Consider the following 21,442-nt stretch of genomic DNA (forward strand, 5'->3'; position numbering starts at 1 on the left):
GTCTTGGACCAAAATACATATCAGATCTCCTCCTACCCTATATTCCCGCAAGGTCCCTAAGGTCAGCTGAGACAAATCAGCTAATAATTCCAAGAGTAAAAACAAAACACGGTGCAGCAGCGTTCAGTCACGCTGCTGCATGCTCCTGGAACAAACTCCCTTAAGAAATCAAACAGGCCCAAACCCTTAAAATATTTAAATCTAAGCTAAAAACCTTCATGTTTTGCACCAGTTATGATTAAACACAAACACTTCTATCAATGTCTTTTTTCCATTAACTATTGTCTTTTTAAATGTTTTATCTATTTACTTCTTATATTTGCTTTTATTCATTGTAATTTTTATTTTCTTATGCTCCTCTTGCTGTATTTTTAAATAATGCATGTAAAGCACTTTGAATTGCCCCTGTTGTATGAAATGTGCTATACAAATAAACTTGCCTTGCCTTGCCTATAGAACTGTATAGTATAGAACTGTATAGTATAGAACTGTATAGTACTGTATAGAACTGTATAGAACTGTATAGTATAGAACTGTATAGTACTGTATAGAACTGTATAGTATAGAACTGTATAGAACTGTATAGAACTGTATAGAACTGTATAGTATAGAACTGTATAGAACTGTATAGAACTGTATAGTACTGTATAGAACTGTGTCTGCCTACTCTGTCTTTCTGTCACTGTTATTTCAAAAGAGAACACTATTCAGCAGGCAAAGTATTTGGTGCCGTTCCAAGAAAAGGGGCTCCCTAGGGGACTTAAGTGTAGGATAAACTTCTTTATGTTTCATATTATTCCTTCATCTATTATTTTAATGATCATGGTTGAATTGACTTTGGATAAATACACACTCACCGAACACTTTATTAGGAACACTATACTGATACTGGGTAGGGCCTCCCTTTGCTCTCACCAGTCTCAATTCTTCGTGGCATTGATTCCACAAGATGTTGGAAACATTCCTTTCAGATTCTGGTCAATGACATGATTGCATCACATCATTCCTGAATCATTGCAGGTTTTTTTAGGTGCACTTTCAAGCTGTAAATCTCCGATTCTACCTCATCCCAAAGGTGTTCTATTGGATTCAGATCTGGTGACTGGGAAGGCCACTGAAGAACACTGAACTCATTGTCATGAAACCAGTTTGAGATGACTTTTGCTTTGTGACATGGTGCATTATCATGCTGGAATTAGCCATTAGAAGATGGGTACATTATGGCCATGAAGAGATGTACAAGGTCAGCAACAATACTCAACTAGGCTAACTTGTAAACATATTTAACTTGGCATCGTGATCAACATGAAGAAACTAGGTCTACCATTGAATTTAGTTATGTTTTATGTATTCCAGCTAATTCTATGTCCTTATTATTTTCTTATACTTTTAATTATACATTTTACATACCATATCTACAAATTGGTGTAATGAAATATAAATTCAACCTTGGGGCATGTTGTTTCAGCTAGAGATTATTAGAGATACTGTAGCTCCTCCTGCACAGCAACAATAAATCCCAATGTGACTTTGACTTATTAGAGCAAATTAAGGTGAAAAACAACTAATTTCCTCCTGCTGATTGCATTGATGACAGCATTTTTCTTTTGAAAGCCTAATGTATGTGCTTCACTTGCATGTTGTGCTGATTACACAGAACCTACTTGTATGCTATGAATAATGATTTATTCCCACACATTGCTGTGTTGGATTTCTGTAATAGTTTCATAAAGAACAAAATGGTGAATTCTGAATGATTACAGCCGCAGCAATGCGGCATATCTCCTTTCAATAAAGACAATTCAATCTCACATTTTAATTTCAATTAATAAACACAAACGACCGGAATATTGCATTCATAGCCCCCCCTCCACACTGTTCTGCCATATCTTAGATCACTTGCTGGCCTCAATTTAAAATAAGTTGCTACTCTAAAACATAATGGCTCTACAGACGAATCAGGGATCCATTGGTGAGGCGAGGCACTAAATAATTTATAGCTTTAATCTGTTCACTGAGGTGTGTGGTCTATGACAGTAATTATAAATGCAAGGAGAAATTATAGCTGAATACTTTAACTGCATTAGGAGTCATCTGATGAACAACTGTGATTGCCTGCTCATTTCCAACAATAGAGGGCAAGTTGGTGTCACAGTATTCAAATCACCATAGCGCCCATGTGCTTTCTCCCATTTACCATCAAATGTCAGTTGCCTGTTATAAAACAGAGATTTGATGGGTGGTGGTAATTGAGGACTTGATTGCTTGAAAAAAGATGAATTGCATAAAATGTTTATGAATTTAGCAGGCAATTATTTTTAATAGCTCTGAAATAATAGAGCTGAAGAAGTATGTTTAATTGTTATGATACCACAGTTCTGCAGCATTCACACTAAAGCTATAAAACAATAATATCAGGAAGGAATATCTCACACATATTAATATACAGTAGTTAGAAACATTGCGTTAACTAAAAGGGGACACAGTGTGCTGTTCATACATTCATAAAGGGAGATGCTTATTCTCTGTGGTCCTCATCTCGCCACTACAATGTACTGCTGCTGTGACGAATCTGTTTTGATAGAAATGATTAATCTGTGTTGTCTTAATCTGGCCTCGTGGATTAATTACTTTTGAGAACACAATAGCTATAATTTCTATGGTGCCTGGGCTTTTTCCTAGTCCTAGTCATGTGAAAAACTCCTGTCCCAGTCAATCGCAATCACATTGTGGTTTATATATCCAAAATGGTTTATAACCTAAATCTTCTTCAGAAAACATAAAAGAGATTCATGCAACACGTATAAAGAATACAGGCTGGTAGCAAATGTTAAGTCTTTATTTGAATTGGTAAAAAAAGGTGCAGGTACTGTATTCATTCATCTCACTGTAATCCTTTTAACATGAAATACACTATTTTAATATTTTTTTCCTAAAATATATTTACATGTGAGATATCCTTGTTTTCAAACTGTCTAAATTTGTTGGGTCATGTACAGAATACGAGTCTAAACTGGTGATTAAACATTTATTAAAGTGCTTTTCTGTTCTATCATTGCAACACAAAACATTTTTACATAGCAATACACTGTACAGTTCAGTAAATGTGTTAACGTGTGTCTGATAACCTTTTTTAGCAGCTGCACATTTTATGCAGTTGTATAATTTTAGTTGTAAATTACAATTTATCCATTACGTTGTCTTTGAAATAATACAATTGAAACTTGACATTATCATACAAATAAATAGTAGTCATAGCCAGAGCTATTGCATGCAAACATCGGCAATTATGTTTCAAGCAGTAATGCATTTCATTACTGGTGATGCATTTGAGCAGGGTGCAAAAGTATCAGTTAGTGTATCCTTAAAACGTTTTAGGGTTTTTATCTAACCAGTGTGTTCTTGTTGTCTTTCATGAAATGTTTTCAATGTCTTTATGCTCCTACACAATCCTACTTGAAACATGGTTGAAATATCTGACCTGTGTTTTCAAATCAACTACAACAACAAAAAAGGTGGTGAAAAAACAACATCTCTACTCTTTGTCCATTTCCACATATTGTGAATGGTTCTCGGGCGATTTGCTGTGAGTTTTACTCAAGTGGAGTTTGACTGCATGATTACTAGCAAATGTCCTGCAACAGAGCTTACATCTGAACTTAAAGTCCATGTCCTCCTCTGTGACAAGTGCCTCTGTTGCTCTGATGCTGAGAGGCTTAGACAGTTCAGGCTCCTCCACTTTCGTCTGATGTTCTATGGGCAGTTTGCACATGTCTTTGATTTGGAACCCTAGATGGGATTCCAGGTGTGAAATGAATGCGGGTGGTGTCCTGAACTGGGATGCACAGTCATTGCAGTAAAACATTGGATGGCCAGTGTCCATGTTCTTCAGAAATTTGGTCCCCCCGGTTTTCCTAAGTTGGTATTTCACATTAGCCAACCAATGGCTTATGGTTGTCATGGAGAGTCCAGTAAACTTGGAGATGTGCATACGTTCCTGAGGGCCGAGGTCTGAGAGTAAGTACTTGCCCTCAGTGGTCAGAAAGAGACTGGAGGCAAACTGGGCCTGGAGAATGAGAAGATGCCTGGGGTTCCAGTTGGACTGCCTTCCCTTGCGCTTGTGAACAGAGTACACTTCAGCTGACAAGTCCTCAAAACTCCTCACGTCTGATTCCAATTTCATGGTGGGTATCCTTGATGGCGCAGATGCTTTTGGTGTTGTGGCTTTAGGAAGAACCTTGACCATATCAGCGATGTCAGACAGAGCATGTTTCTGTGGCATTGGGGTGGATGGCTGTAGAAGTGAGGAACTTGGCTTGTTTTGTTTATATTTAGTCAAGTCTATTGGCTGGTCATTGCTAGCAAATAGAAAGGGATTGTTGGCCCTGTTGTTCCTAACAGGGCTACCAAGCATCAATACCGGCTTCTCCATGCTCCTGTTAAGCTCAGAGAATATAGACTGGGCACGAGCAGATAGTTTACTCTCTGGTCTAGAATTGGAGGGCTTATTTGCTTTACCCAAATGATTGTTCAGAACTGACTGCAGTGCACTTAGGGGGTTTATCCCTAGTATTTCAGAGGTGTCATTGAGAAGCTCTGAAGTAGTGCTCCGTCCATTGCTGGCAGGAGGGCTTGGTGTCTTGCCTCTGTCTGAGAAAGCTGGGCTCAACTTTCCTTTGATCGTATCACTCCCTTCATTCATACAGTCTGCATCAAGCTTTGAAGAGGAAGAGGAATCGTCCTGACAATCGCTGTCATCATTCTCCTCCAGATCAAACTTAATATTCTGACTTTCTTTACCATCACTAATGCCAACCTTTTCCTTTTTGATGTCCGCATTTTGATGCTTTCCCTGAGGAGTTTCAACTCCCGCAGCACCCTGATAAAATTTCCCCTTTGGGGCGATGGATCTCAGCTTGTTGTTGAATGACTGTTTAAGCTGAATGGGGGGAGATGCTGAAAGGGGAGTGTTCTTGATCATCCCAGAGAGTTGGTAGGCAGCGTGGATACTGGGATAGGCACTCCAACTGGGGGACCCAGTCTGAGCCTTGTTGATTGCAGAGGCCACTGTGTTGGCTAATGACTTGAGTATGTCCCCTCCCCCACCTGATGCCTGCTCAAGATCCTCCTCACGAAGATATGGATATTTGAACTTCCCATCGCCTGCCTTTTGATCCTCAATCTCTTGCTTTTCATCTTTGACGTCAGTTACTTCCATTTTATCCAGTGTGCCTTCCCTCTGGATATCTTTCTCACCATCCCCGGGGGAGGTAGCTTCTTTTGGAGACACCTTATCACCTTCAGTTTCATTAGCAACAGGCTCAGCTAATGCCTGCATCTTCTCTATGGCTAAGGGGTCGAGAGCTAACTGTTTCCCTTTCTTAGAGGCTGAATTTGTAACTTTGATGAAATGTCCAGTAACCATCATATGAGTGGTCAGCTGCTGGAGGGTATCATGTGAGCTCCCGCACTCCATGCATTTCAGAATCTGAGATTTGCATGTCTCAAACTGCCACGTGTAGCTAGCCCCATTCTGATAACCATAACGGTTAGTGTTAGCATTTGAAATGGCAGCTGCTCGTTGTGCCTCACTGTAACCAGCTGCCCCTGTAGTAGAATCGGGAGAACACGGCCTGGTGGCCTCAAAAGCCCGTTCAAAAGCCCGCCTCTTTGCTGGGGGCAATAATTTCGGTGTCAGTACAGGGAGAGGTTCTTTCAAAGGCACTTTTTGGTAATGCTTAGTTTTTATCATATGGACACTTAGGTCTTGAAGGGAGTCAAACGAATGGCCACAGAACATGCACTTCAGGACTTTCTGTACATCCTCTTTCCCATCCATGTCGTTCAGATTTCTCTTTCTTGATTTGGAAGTGGAGGTGGAGGCATTACTTGGTTTACCGTTGTTGTCCTGGTAATGTCCAGACCTGTTCATGTGCACTGTCAGCTCCACCAGCGTGTTATAGGCATTGCTGCAGTCTTTACAGCGGAAGCGGCTGGCTCCTGTGAACCCATTCCCACAGGATTTGCTGCTCTGCCTGTAGAGGTGGACAGAGCTGAAGAGATTGGGTTTGGACATTGGCCTTGGGCAGGGCGTCTGTTGGAAGGTTTTGGAGAGCGCGTCCTGGTGCCAGTCAAACTCACTCTTGGTGCTCCCATTGTTGGTGCTGTCACAGTTGGCTTTGCTGGCAGTTTTGCCGATTTTCAAGTCCATCCCAATCCCCGTCCAGTAGGAATCGGAGAGGAAGTTTGCATAGGCGGCCCTCATTTTCTCCAGGCTGTTGTGCATTTCATCCTTGTGTTTAGAGCTGCAGCTCTCCTCGTCCTTCTGGCTCTCAGGCGGTGAGGGGTTTTTGAAGTCTGAGAGTCTATCACTGGTGTCGCTAAGGCGAGACTCCACCTCTGCCTCCTGATTGGAGAGGACACTGAGGGGGGAATTCTGGTAGCTGTAGCTGATGCTGCTCTTGTTGTCCGTCTCTTTGTCCTCTGAGGCCTTGGGACTGGTCTTCTCTGACCCCTCCTCTTCAGTTGGAGGGTCATTCTCTCCTTCATCCTCTGTGATGGACTCTTGAACAGCAATGCCATCTTCAGGCTCATATTCTAAAAGAGAGAGAAAAGAGGCAATTTAGTGATATTTACTTTGACAGATTTTACATGCAGTTGCCCCTATACCTGTGTAGTAACACTGTAATTACTGTTGTAATAACATGTATTAATACACTGTGACATAGTAATACACTGATTACTTAGTATGGGGTTGAGCAGTTTGTGTTCTTATTTAAAGAGATGCTACAGGATTGTATATATATATATATATATATATATATATATGCAAATGTTTTTTTGGCCTTAAACTGAGGTCTTTGTGGTCTAGTGAAGTAAGAAATCAATTAACATTATATCATGAACCATACTGTCAACAGCCAAAATGTAAGAATTACTGTAGCGACACAATTCCTATTGTGTAAAAAAACACTGCAAACATACTATTACAAAGCAATACAATGTAACAGCATGTTAGTGTTAGTCTAGTAATTATAAAGTTACTACATGGGTATTGTATAGGGGCATCAATATTGAGTTACTCACTCCCCACAAAATGAGAGTCGATAAAAGCAACAAGAAACAGTATTCAATATTCTATCACTGCCAGGCTATACATATATTTGCAATAGTGCAATATCAAAACAATGCAAGGGCTTGAGAGTATCAGCACTATGCCTCTGCTAACAAACGGCTGCTGGTCCAACAGCTCCCTTTGATTCACGACTGCCCGTGGGCTTAGTGCTGTGTCAAAGGTTTCTCTGGCTCATGTTGAGATGTTTACAACAATCGTTGGCCACTGAGTGACAAAAGGCAATTGATTTCTCCTGGGGTTTGCTAAGTGTTATTTCAAATGACCTATTCCAGAGTGATTATGAGTGTCTCCAAACTGTAATGAAAATGTAGACTTTCTCTTTGAGATAATACCTCTCCTTGCTCAGATTCACTATATTTTTGCAAGGCTACAAGAGCTATTTTTACATCCTACAATTGCTCTAGTGATAAATGAAAACGTCTGGGCTATGCAAGATGAGAGATTTAGATTTCAGGACTCAAATTTTGCAGAAATGTATCATGATCTTTCTCTACTTAGGTAGTTACAGAGAGTTTGATATAGCCCTTGTTGACGAAATGTTTGGGTATACAGTATATGTTGATTATAGCAAAATGCTGTGGATTGGCTTACTAGTAATCAGTAGACTAGATGATGATCTAAAATTTCGAGAGATTACTGGCAATCTGTCACATCATTATATTCTCCATGACAGTCTTATAAACAGCAATTATCCCTTTCATCATTCACCTGTTAATTCTCCCAACCCATAGGGCACACGTGTTATTGCATCAATTAACTGATAATTAAACAACAATATTTCTAATAGACATATTTACCATCATCCAATTTGTATTATTGGTGAGATAATAGTGAGCATCTTAGACTGTTTTCATGAGGCTAAGGGAATCTGTTAGCCGATCAGCATTGCTATAACAATAGCAACAACCCCCCCCCCCAAAAAAAAGAAACAATCAATTGTAGAACCACTTTTGAAGACATCATGGAGTATACTATGCAGTTTGTCATATATTATCTGACACAACTTTGAATAGAATACATGTTGGTAAATTTGCATTTTGGGAAAAGTTATGGCAGATGTACTTTAAGTTAAATATGAATAGGACCTAACAGCCTTGTCTAGGCACTTAAGCATTTCATGTGGTTAATATTTCTCTTGAGTTGGGGGCACTCTATGAGGGGGGAGGCAGGCTGAGGGCTACACTCAGAGTTGTACACTGGGCGGCCGAGCCCACCATAGTCTGCCTTCCTCCGCATTCTGAAAATAAGATATTTTTTTAATCAATATTTCACCAGTGCCTCAGGAGAAACCCTGGAGGTGAACTCCTTGCCAGCTAATGGATGAAGATGGAGATGGGATTGGGCCTTTCAAAACAAACATGGAGAATGGGGCTCCATGAACAAGAGCTGCAGAGCGCGTACCACAAGAGATTCCCAATGTGCTGTGACCTTGATCTACCGCTAGAGAGACGTTTCCATTGGCCAACCAAGATCAGTGATGGCCTCCAAAACACCCTCTTCCACCATGCTGAGGGGGAAAGTGTTGTACAGAGTACAGAGATATGTTTTATTTATCGTTGTATATATAGTTTTCACAGGAAACGAGAGCACTATTGGCTTTGACAAGCTTCCAGTTGATGTGTCCTCTTTTGAAATTCTTGACAGTCTTTAACACTGGTGGGAAAGGACATATACGATGGGAGATGAGCTTTCTTTTTGCTTTTATTTTCATTCCATTTAACCTTTATTCATCTTGAGACTCACAAGACTAACTGCTCATTGGTTAATTTACTATGTCTTCAGTCACCAAACATGGATTGATAAATGTGAATTAGGAAGTAAAAGTGTAAAAGATCTTATAAACTTTGTCAAGTCATGTGGACTACCAATTGAAAGCTAGAGCTCTACAAGGAAAGTTAGTTCCCTATAACAAAGATGCATGCTTTTTGTATGACAAGGATTCATGTTTTTGTACAGAATGCAGTCTATTATTGCTGACTGTACAGGAGCGTGTAGTAACAAGGTGATGTATACTGGTGATATATTGCACCATATCTGTGCTGCTAGGCTTCATAGTATCTCCGTCAGCAAGCCCTCTAACTAATTAATGGATTAGGAATTAGCATTAATAAATATTTCACGAAGAGACACTTAGCAATCATATAGTAATGGAGCTTGTGACATGCATCCAATAAATTGTTATTTCATGGCAATTATGATGAGATTTACCACGTTCAAGGGGAGTTATCTAGCATAAAGCAGTGTACAATTCAGAATTGCTATTGAATGAAATAAAATGTAATCAAGACATACAGTCCCTATATTTTATTAAAAATATTCAAATTAAATAAAAAATACTTCTCATATTGGCTAAACGTCAAAGGCTCCTTTGCATAGATGCAATGTACACCCATTCTACATAGTCTTTAGATCACAGATACCTTAGTTCTTTAGAGATAATTATTATAGATAATAGTCCCCTGATATAAGTCACTTAACATTACGTATTAGGTGGATCTATTTCAAGACAAAGTTGACACAGAAATAAACAGCAGCATCTCCTGCTGTTTTGCTCCTTAGATCAGATGCCCTGAGATATAGACATCCAATGGCACCAATTAACCTTTTGGCAGGGATCACTCTTAGATACATTGCATGTCTAGTTACACTCCTCAGACCATTTATAAGTACACTTTGCTAGCCCTTGCTCTATGCCAAGCTGCATGACTCTTGAATAGAAGATCAAAGGCAAGGGCAGAGCCGTCTCTGATGCAAGTTAGGGCCAGTCTCGCCTGCAGGTCCACACCTCTGACATTATTAAGACATACTCTAAACCATGGCAATAAAATAATGGATGATACTGTAGCAGTACATTGTCAATTCTCTGCATGCAATTATAGAAATGTTACAGCAATAGTCAACTTATAAGACTGCTTACAGTACAAAACCATACACTTACTATATGTACATTACAAGTTAATCACATTTGCATTTGAATGATTATCCATTTTTTAGAGAAGTCTATTCATGAACTATAAACGAGTCCTACAAAGCAAACGGTATGCTTCAGTCTGATAAAGGCAACATCCGGTCTAACTAGGCTTACAAAAATAGAGGCTGGCACGGCAGGCCTGAGATTTAGCATGTCATAAACCACTGCACAGCTTCCAATCTGTGTCAGTACAAATTTATATCTTCAGACAGGGATATGCAAAGGTCAAAAAACCTAAGGTGTCCATCATAAATCAGACACTTGAAGTGTTTATAACATTAATCGGTTTGAACAGACCCATGGCATAACAAGGCCTGAATCTCCAGGAGCAGCAGCCTGTTTCAGAGCCAAGTTATTTTTTCCTGGACACTAACTGAGTGGTAGTAGTACAGAAGGAGTAGAAGTACTGTAGGAAGGAATCATGCTCACACAAACAGGAATGAGCTTTTTCCTCTGTTTAAAGCAGCCTGCTGGATACTTGGGGCCCATCTATTCTAAAGATGGCATGGTTGTTTGTACCTGCAATGAGTTTATGTTTCCTGAAATGGACCTGATATTCAATTTCCAATATATTCGTGTTAGTATTAACTTTTGTAATGGCAAGAATATCAACATTTATCCTGTGGAAGGTCAACATTTCCCTCATCAGGCTGACAAGCCAAAGTGAGCAACCTAAGGGGTTTAGCTAATGGACAGCTGCAATACCCTGCGCCTTTGTGAATATCCTGGGTAACACTATCTTCAGAGAAGATTGGGTAATTCATAGGTGCCAGTGACAGGTCCGCACGTCTGTGCCACTTTCTCTACCGCTCTCCGGTTGTCTCAAGCTACAGTTTTTGTTGCTCACAAATCAATATCTCTTTTTACTTCTCATTGATTGCCTGGCGGTGGGACCGACCTAAGCAGGACTGTTATGACATTTCTAGATTTCCCCCTGTCCTTGGAACAATCAATTACACGCACATGGCAATCAAAACCTCTTTGCAAAATGAACCTGCTCCATGACATTTTCATCTCCCGGATTTACTGTATGCCACGCTAAAAGAGAAAAAAAGAGAAAAGGGAAAAAAAACAGGCCTGCTGTGTCCCACATAAGAATGCGGCACCACACATTACTAACAAAGCAGGTCAGGCAAATGGAGCAATGTACAGACTGTTTCAGTCAAATTTCCACCCCAACCTTTTGTCGACATACATCTAAGCAAGTTGTTTAATTTATTGTCAGCATAGATTGTGGTCCTAGGATAACGCAAGCAAAGTAATGCTTAGAACTGCATAGTTCATCTCCTTAATGTTGGAGGGACCAGCAGTGTGTGAGCCAGAGAGTGAGCCCCCCTACTAAACTACACAACACTAGTGAAACTATTCAGGGTTGTAGATGTTTTCTAAAATAGGAGTATATTCAATATACTGTACGTGTATACATATGAGGCATCACACACACACACGAAGAGTTTTGATATTTTAGAGAGATGTCAGGTGAAGTTGAAACAAATGCTGTTTATCAAGAACAATCTGATACATTGTCAGTCATCCAGTGGACACTCCACTGACACATCGTTAGTTAGGCTAATTCTTAACTGGATCACACAAGAAACTGTGAAGCACCAATATTTAGCCAAAGGCAACCTGTAAGCTTTCTAAACACTTCATTATTGCTTATCGAGGAAGGAGACAAATTATCCACAACTCAAGGACAGTGGCATAATGCTAAATTAATCAATTCAGGTTATTTCTCTGTTATTTACAATCATATTATTATAATGTGATTGTATATCCAAAATATCAGTGTAAAGCAAGTACATTAGGCTACATTTCCCCTGACCCTATTTGGCTTTCACACGCTAACCAGACTCATAAGTTAAATCGTGTTGCCCTCCTGAGCTTGGATGGTTTATCTACTGTAGGTACTGATGATATCAAGCCTCAATCATAGATACATTCAGAACAACATTGTTGTGTTATCAGCAACCCTAAGATACAGTCAGTTAATATAGTCAGACAATGCTTTAAATGTTGTCAAAATGTACAACAACAATCTACCTTTCCACAGAGTGGGTTTGTTAGAATCTCTCTGAGGGTTCTGCTGCCAACCATGCGACTGAAAGATTACTGTTAATTTTCATATGCATGAAAGGGATGTTACTTAAAACGCATTACTTACTTCACTAAACACTGGCTAGTCATGCAGATAAATGCCTTGCTTTCATACACCGACATATTAAATATTAAATGGTCTAATATAATCAAATAGAACCCTCATGTCTGAAAGTAGAGATGGGCAACGTGAAGACAGATTGTGAATTGTGCAAATGGAATGATGTACTCAGATGGACCCAGACCCAGATTAATACGATAGGATCACAGATATCCTGCCATCTGGCTGTTCATTTGGGCAAAAATTATCACAATAATTACGGCAATTAATCAAAAATGTTTTCACAACCAACATTCATGTTAATTAATGAAGGTAAATTATTGAGAACTTAAGAATGCACCATTGAGGGCTGGCCTTTACAACATCCACAACACACCACACAGCCCTAAAACTGCTGTGTTTCAAGACGGTGAGACAAAACAAAACAAAACAAGAACACACTATGTTTATTTTGGAGATTTCAGACTTGGGGGGGGATTTTCGTGTAAAACAAAAAGACAAATCCAGTGATTTCTCTGTATGTCCGTCTGTGTTTTCCATCGATACTAACCATAATTCTCACTCAGTCAAATCAAGCCTGGCTGCCTTTAGTAGCTCCAGGAGCGCCTACCCTCCATGATGTCACTGAGCGATGCTGCTCTTTTTGATGCCTGCTAGAAGCTTCTGCTCCAAGACGCATCACTCGGGCCACTGCCTAATTAGAAGTGAGTGGCGGGAGAGCATTGCAATCTGCACTCCAGCACCTAAGTCATCACTTTGAGCGTGCCAACGCCATTGCCTCACATGTGGTTGCATAGTGTTGCATTTCACCAAAGGGTCCCCCTATATGTTTTTACCAAAACTAACCTTTATCTACTAGCTATAGAACCATGTGAATAATCTTCACCTCAATGGCAACATGGTCCTTTTCTCTATAATGGAGACTATCCATTTAACATGAGATTGTGCTAAGATTAATAAAGATTTATAAAGATGTATATATATACACTCACTGAACACTTCATTAAGAACACTAATACTGGGTAGGGCATCCCTTCTAGGCAGCCTAAATTCTTCATGGCATTCATTCCACAACATGTTGGAAACATTCCTTTGAGATTCTGGTCCATGACATGATTGCATCACACAATTCCTGCAGATTTCTCTGGTGCACTGTGAATCTCCCGTTCTACCACATCCCAAAGGTGTTCTAGTGGATTCAGATCCAGTGACTGGGAAGGCCACTGGTGAACACTGAACTCATTGTCATGTTCATGAAACCAGTTTGAGACGACATTTGCTTCGTGACATGGTGCATTATCATGCTGGAAGTAACCATTAGAAGATTAGTACATTGTGGCCATGAAGCGATGCACATGGTCAGAAACAATACTCAAATAGGCTGTGGCATTCAAGCAATGATTGATTGGTATTAACAGGCCCAAAGTGTGCCAACACTGTTGACAGGTGTACAGGAGTTCCTAATAAAGGATATAATAATAATGTTCAGTGAGTGTATATACTGTACACAACCTCTACCAACTGAGCCACAGAGGGCCATCATTTATTGAATATGCTGAATAGAAATATATTGTACCATTGTATTGTACTGTATACATGATACATGATTACTATCCATTCTGACAGCAACAACGTGTCTCTACCAATCTATAGGTCTGGATCTGACAGGGTGGGCAGTCACACAGCTGTCCCCATGTCCCCCTTGTTTGGGGGATGTGAAAGCTAGGGACTACACAGTTCTGATCTGCATACTGTACTATAAATCATTTAAACATTTTTTGTCACGACTAATAAAAAGTTGTACTTGGAGAGAGGATAGCCAGTGTATTTTCCACAAGCAAGCAGTGTGGGAGGGAGGGAGGGAGGGAGGGAGGAAGGGAGGGAGGGAGGAAGGGAGGGAGCGGCCCATGCAGCGCTGCTCTGTCACTTGGTTTCTGAAGAGCTCGCGACATGGCTCTCCAGGAGCGACATGATGAGGTCTGATGGTTCCTTTCTGCAGAATAGCAGTTTACCCCTCATTCACCCTTATCAGAGAGAGAGCCCATCATCTTACTGTACGCCACTCACACCGCCTCACATAGCTGACCAGTCAAGCAAACAGGGCGGTCCTAATAAAAGACCATCTTGCTTCGGTTCAAATTTCCCTGATTGAATGTCAGTCAGGAATGTTTTGCGTGGCAGCAAAGGAGAAAGTGGGCCATCGTTTAAAGGACCACTGCCTTGCACACATTAGGCCTTTGTTCAAGCTTTTATGAGGCACAGGGAGAAGGGAAATTTACAATCTACACTTGTCTAACTTACAGTACTGTGTGTTTATGATGCAACTAGTCCTACCAAATCCAAAGTCATTAAATATAATCTAACTGCATTATAATCTGATTGCAAAAGATCATGTGTAAATGTTATGATAAATACTGGCCAATATTGAATCAGTATTCACTATAGTATGAATAGTATCAATATTGAAACTATACAGTTTGTTGTGGTTCTTTGTACAGTGTGTAGCATTTGTTTTGCGAGTAAGCTATTGCATATCATATGTGACAGCTGTTGGTGGAACTGGGAACAAGTCGTCAACCAATCAAAATGTTTTTATTCAGAATAATGTAAATACATTTCAACATTGTTGAAAATCAACGACACACTTGCTTGTCAAGCCAAAATATTGGCAATGCAATGGATTCGGCGAATAATCCCCACTACTACCTAGTTAGTGTAGAGTAGTGGGGATTACTCAATGAATGTAACGTTGAAATTGTTGTAATTGTTTTGAACAACATTGACATTTATTTAAATTTTTCAGAATAAATGTCTGAACATTTTGATTGGTTGGCGACTTGTTTCTGGTTTCACCAGCTGCTGTCACATGTCACAATTGCTAGTCAACTAACACAGCTTGTTTTGTGAGCCTGCTAACAATGTAAAGTAGGTAGTAGTGGGGACTATTCACCGAATCCATTGCATTGCAATATTTTGGCTTGACTAGCGAGTGTGTCATTGAGTTTCAACAACGTTGACATTTATTTAAATTTTTCTGAATACAATTCAGAACGGTCCATCGGTTGCCGACTTGTTCCCGGTTTCACCAGCTGCTGTCACATATTGTAATTCAAAAAAATTAAAATAAAACTTGAGTGTCTTATAACAGGCAGTGGTCCATCTCACTAACTCCACACTACATGGGCTGCTGGTTCCCCTTGAGATTAGTGGATGTATACAGTCACTGCATCATGAACTTTGTATGAGCCCTAAACGCTGGCCATCAACAACAACAGACCTTCATCAAGGTCAAGCCTTGATGGATCTGATACTGCAGCTGGAGGAGAGTGAGTGTGTATTCTATTAAAAACAATCTGCATTTCACTAAACTCTCCCTCCCTCCCTCCCTCCCTCCACTCTCTATAGATCTTTCATTAGAATCTGGATGGGATCCAGCCGACGCTTTCCTTATACAAGCAGTTTTGTGCAGTTTTCAGCAAAGGAGGCATTTTTTTTATATTCCAAGTTCATTAATAGTGGATTGCCACTTTTTCCCTTCATTAAATACAATGAGGCTACACAGTAAATTTGCAGCAGAAGCATGGTACTGTCAGTTTCTTGTGGGACCAAAGGCTGTTTCATGGCAAGAGTAAAGGGAGAGAATGCAGGCCCGCCAAACCTGCAGTTACGGGGGGACAAGATGCGCAAACGTAAGAAAGGCAGACATGCTTCAAAAACACCCAGCTGCCTTCTATTCAGATTCATTTTAATGGCAAATTTGTTGTCAAACGTTCTCGCCGAAATGATTAGGGCCCGCTGTTTTCTGAAAAGCGCAAACTTCTGGATTTGCCTGGTGCGCATTGTCACTTTGACAGCCCTTTCTGACAACAATGGCTGCCCAAATAGTGAAATGTGTTGGCACCCAATCTCTGAAAGTTTCCCCTCAAAACAGGCTCTCTGCTGTTTGTGGATATTCTGCAGCGTTGATATCTAGATGTTGATTATAATGAAAAAAGAAGTCAGTGAATTGCAGGCCCAAACAGCTCCCCAGAGGAGGCACATCAGCTATTGTGAGAGACTGACAGTCACTCCATTGAGTCTATGTTTCTGTTCATAAAACCTTTTTCTATAAAAGCCAGTTAAAGAGTACAGTCATTGTGGAAGTGTGTGGCTCGGTTTGCAAAAGCAGTATCGTTTCCAGTAAACCAATATCATTTTGTGGAACGGCCTGATCCCAAAATGCTGGTTTGACTATACAAAGAACTGGAGTAGAGATGCCCGATATGGACAAAAACACTAAATCACAATCATTTGACCCATTTCCCTCAATAATAAATTGAGTGCAGTCATTATCAACTTTTTGGACCACAACTGCATTGACAACATTCAACATGTTTTTTGTCAATACAGTTCAGCAGAACAGATTTTTTATTTAGTTGTGTAACACAATCGGCCAAAAAGGTGAAATCCTTTGAAAAATGTTTATACTGTGTTATACTGTTTTGAGGGAAAGGAAGCACTTTATCAAATATATATACTGTATACTCTGGTTAAAATGAGCATCATATGCTAAATTCTGGGTGTTGGAACCAAGGCCGGTGGTGGCTATGACCTGCTCCTGCCTACCCATACATACAAAATCAATGGCCCTTCCAAGATGTTGATTCTGGCGCCCGGCCTGGTTGGAACATAATGTTTGTATTGCTAAAACACTGAAATTATCCTCTGTTCAAGAGTGGCCTTTGTAAAAATGTATTTCGGAGACACCAATCAGAGGAGTGGGTCAGCCACAGACAGGCGAGAGGTTTGGAGGATGAGACATTTCAGATAATTGCTGTGAGCTTAATCACCAGAATTATCGTGATGAGCTAAATGACGTCGCTAAGAGGCCTGAAATGTCGGTGTCTGTACATTTTCGGATGAACAATCACACGAAGAAAAACGCAACAACCCTGTAAGGCGCCATTGTTGTTGTTGTTGGCTGGGTTAGCGCATGCGGGTCAAGGGAGAGGTAGGGCTATGGCGTCATCGGTTCAGGAAAGATGCGTATGGCTTGTAAAGACGGAAATGCAAGGGTGGCGTCTTCAGGGACCCGGTTTCAAAAAATAGTGTAGAGGCTCCCAGAACGCGGTTCCGTGTGGACGAAACGTCCATACGATAAAAAACATTGGCAGATACAGCCAAATTCGTCTCCGTGTGGACAAGGCCATATCTTATCTTTATGGATTAGAATGAGGATAGTTTTCCCCCAAAACAAAATTGGGGAGGGGACTGTGGATATGTCTCTCAGTCTGTCAGTTCATATGATCGGTTGTCACATGCGATATCAGACACTAGGTTACTGGGGCAATTTTTCTAAACTTGGGTAAATGAGTCTATAATAACTTAAATTCCTAAATCACACTAATTGACTGATTGTCACCAATTCACACAAGGAAGGGCGAAAGGCCCCATCATCCGTGGGCGAAACAACATATTTACTGTAAAATAAAAAATGATCTCTTTAGTTGAGATAGTGAGGTGGGCTAAAATATATAAAGAAAGAAAAAAATGAGTGTTTTTATTAATACCTCTGCATATCAGAGCTGTTAAAATATCTCCATTGCAAGATCAGTACAACAGAAAATGTTTTCTCTGCGCTATATCCTCATTTAGCCTGCAAGTCTCCGCTGTGACATTTCTATGGTGTTAAACAGTAATGGAGGAGGAGTAGGAGCTGACGGCACGGCGAGGTGCAGAGCCTTTTTATTCATTGCATGGGAGAAAGTGGTTAATTTATTGAAAAGCAGGTAGGCGGACGAGGCAGCGGCACGGAACTGATACCCCGCGTGGCTGTAGGTTGTGCACTGAGGGGGAGGGAGAGAAACAAGGAAAAAAAAGAGGTTGAGGGAGGCGGAGACCAGAGCGACAGAGGAACGGTTAATGGAAATGAGTGACAGGCTTTCAGAATGATTTACAACGGGTGGCGCTGCGGCAGAGCCAGCACTTGATGGATGATCCTGAAAGACGGAGACGAACCATAAATCATGTCTTTGAATCATTGACAGAGATAAAGGAGGGGGAGAAAAAGCAATGGCATTGACGTTCATTCTTCCAATAATGTACATTGACGAGTTACACTACGGAGCCTTAATTAAAAAGTGAACATGGGTCTTCTCCATCTCCCCCTCCCTCCCTCTCTCTCTACTCTATCCTCTCCTCTTCTCTATGGCGATATCAATGGTAATTAAAGATGCAGCCTCTTCAGACCCTGTCCCTTAGCCACATCCACCTGCTTCCCACAGCAGCCAGATTAGATAAGTACTCTGCTAACAGATAATGTCACTCCCAAACAATATCGGTGAGGGCTTCGGTCCATTTGTTTCTACTTTTGCAAACAGACCCAACACACACACGGAGGAACACTTACACACCTGCCTTTCTTCAGAGGGGAAATGATAGCCAATGCAAATAGGAAATAGTGGGGTACATAACTAAGGCATGCATACAGTACATGCACATTTATGTAGACAAAAAGGCTGTTTTCAGTATATCTTTGGTGGTATACTGTATCTAATCTATTCTTCAAATAAATATAATTCAGACATCAGATGTTTTAGATGCAGGTTATCCCCTCTTTAGTACAGATGGCTCTTTGAAAAAACAGGAGAAGCCCTGTAGGAACGGGAAGCCTGAATGAGTGGCATTCCACATCAGCTGAGCTCTCTTAAAGTGCACACAATAGAGCAACGAGGTGAAAGTAATCCTAAACATCTGTCTTATGTGTCCTACACGAGCACACTGTTTGTTCAAGTTCTAGCAAAGGCATTAGCAAGGAAAGAGAGAGAGAGAGAAAGAGAGAGAGAGAGAGAGGGGGGAGGGATATATCAATTCATGCACTAGTTCTCCAAAGGGATACAGCAGGATGCTGCCTCTGTTGTGTGTTGTCTCACTGCTGAGGCAAACAAAGTGGACATGACTGCTCTACTAATGCCTCTTCCTCTTATGCCATTTATCCAAAGCAACTTACATTGCAGTGAGTCCATACATTTGTCTGTATATATGGTCCCAGCAGGAATCAAACCCACAATCAAAGCGTTGTTAGCGCTAGGCTCTACCAACTGAGTCATAGTTGTGTTGTTTTAAAAATGTCTGAATATGCCATAGGTGAGAAGGTATATCATAATGAAACATTTTGTTTTGAATATTAAAATAAATGTTTTTTCATAAGAGCAATGTATGATAGATTTCTTTAGCATTAATATCAATGGGGTGTTCAACATATCATCCTTATTAATGGCAGGGACATCTTGTGACAAGTACAGAATGCTCTGTGCCCTTGGGCCTCCCTGTGCAGGCTGGTATGTGAGAGGACAGGCCTAAGTGATGGAAATGTTGCAGGAGGACCGAGGCCTGGTGAACCTTCCTATTTGGCGGCTATGGAGGGAGACTGGGGATAGTTGGTCAGTCAGAATATACTGCGTATGGGGATATTCATCACTTTTGCTGCAACTAAAAGACACAAAAAGAGCTCTCTCTCCAGCTGGGAAAAGACATTTTGGCAGGCTAAAATGGAACTGAAGAGACAATGGTCATCTAGCGTTGAAAAGCTGTGGCCATCATTCTGGTCAGGCAAAGGCCCTGATGCAACTGTGAATATTGTACAGTATGAACAAGCTCACACACATGCACACAGATACACACACACACACACACACACACACACATTTGGAAATGAAGTCATTTTCAGGTGGGATTTGAAGTTATACATATAATGGTTGATCCAATACTAGCATCAAAACAACGTTTGATTGACAGCTGAAGAAATTACTTGTCATTCATCTGCCATGGGTTTTCTTTTCTCGGTTTTCTTTTGTTGTAAATGTCATATCTCCTATTATTTTTCACACAAACAGATCCTTGAGATAGTGGAAGCTAGATTTGTTTTTGTTTTTTTAAATGTTTAAGTTAAATAATAATTCTATTCATAAAACTGCTGTGGTGTTTATTCTGTAAACAAAACAAAAAAGGCAAACATATCTAACAACTGCCCCTCAAGTTGAATGAATGAAAGAGCAATAATGATGAACTTCTCTGAGTCTGTTGGAGCAGTCATTACTTGACTGTTGGCCGTGTGATCTTAAATGGTTTCAAAAGATGATCCATACAGTAATGAAGCAAGCTCTCCCTTTGGCTTGGAGCCCAAACTACGGAACATAATCAAAGCTAAGTCACAAGGGATCTTTGACGGCTAAACAACAGTTTTTCTTCCTCATTGTATTTCTCTTATAATCAAATACTGTTTCGCTAATACATCCTAGATATCCTGAGTATTTGTTTTCAAAGAGACCAAAGGATGCCTGGTCCACTAGAAGATTAGCATGTTGCAGGCAAGTAATGTCCAAGCCCCCCCACCGCCCCCCCCCCGCCACCCCCTCCCTGACTCCTCGGCTCTCGGACCACCCTGCTCGCTATGTGGCTGCACATGACAGTACGATGCTGCTCAGGCCTTGGACCCATCGCATTGTTTTTCTTGGACCATGGTGAAAGCAAATAGCAGCTAAAGGGCCCCGGCGCTCGCAGTAAAAACCAAAAACCCGTGCAGTCATTCATCAAAGCCAAGACAACTCGCTACTCCCCCCCCTCCAGCCCCCCAAGGCACGGCCATCTCCCCCCACTCTGGGTTTTAACTAGGACTCCAAATAATTTCAGAAATGACAAATGATACTTATATCTCTGGCCTGCGCCGAATCAATAAGCATGCAGAACAACTATCCATCTTGAGAGGTATCGACAGCCAAGGCTCGACATTGGTGGAGGAGCACTTTGTGGCTTTATTCAAAAGTAGGATGGGGAGGGAGGGAGGGGGGGAGACAGTATACACACTCTTATAAATTACAAATATTACCGTTAAAACAAGCCTTTATTGTTACCAACAAAAACCTATTATAAAACCAGCAGTGTCTAGAGGGATGTTAAAACATCACGTGCAGCAACGTGAAGGAGGACATGTCCTCCCACTCCCACTAAACAAGGGCGACTATCCATCCATTTGTGGAAATCTGCCCCCCCTGAACCAGGACAGGGGTGGGTTATTTTGACAGGAGCACCTGTACATGTTTACATGGCAGTTGTGTGCTGTGTAGGAGCTGATGGGTGCCGATAAGCCCTCCCCTCCCTCTCTCTCTCTCTCTCACTGGTCCTGGGCTGGATCAGAGCA

The 21,442-nt window shown here is 40.9% G+C and overlaps 1 protein-coding gene across 1 annotated transcript in view; it reads right to left on the minus strand.

The window, feature by feature from the left end:
* Nucleotides 1-3,535: 3,535 nt before the first annotated feature.
* tshz2 (teashirt zinc finger homeobox 2) overlaps nt 3,536-21,442 on the minus strand; it is a gene marked incomplete at both ends in the record, with an annotated part of 35,601 nt that continues 17,694 nt past the window's right edge. Inside the window, one exon of the mRNA XM_080533300.1 lies at nt 3,536-6,597. Within this exon, the coding sequence (XP_080389426.1) occupies nt 3,536-6,597 (3,062 nt within the window). The remainder of the gene's footprint in view (nt 6,598-21,442) is intronic.

Source organism: Nansenia antarctica (genome assembly GCF_963989245.1).
Source record: "Nansenia antarctica genome assembly, chromosome: 6".
Classification (NCBI taxonomy): domain Eukaryota; kingdom Metazoa; phylum Chordata; class Actinopteri; order Argentiniformes; family Microstomatidae; genus Nansenia; species Nansenia antarctica.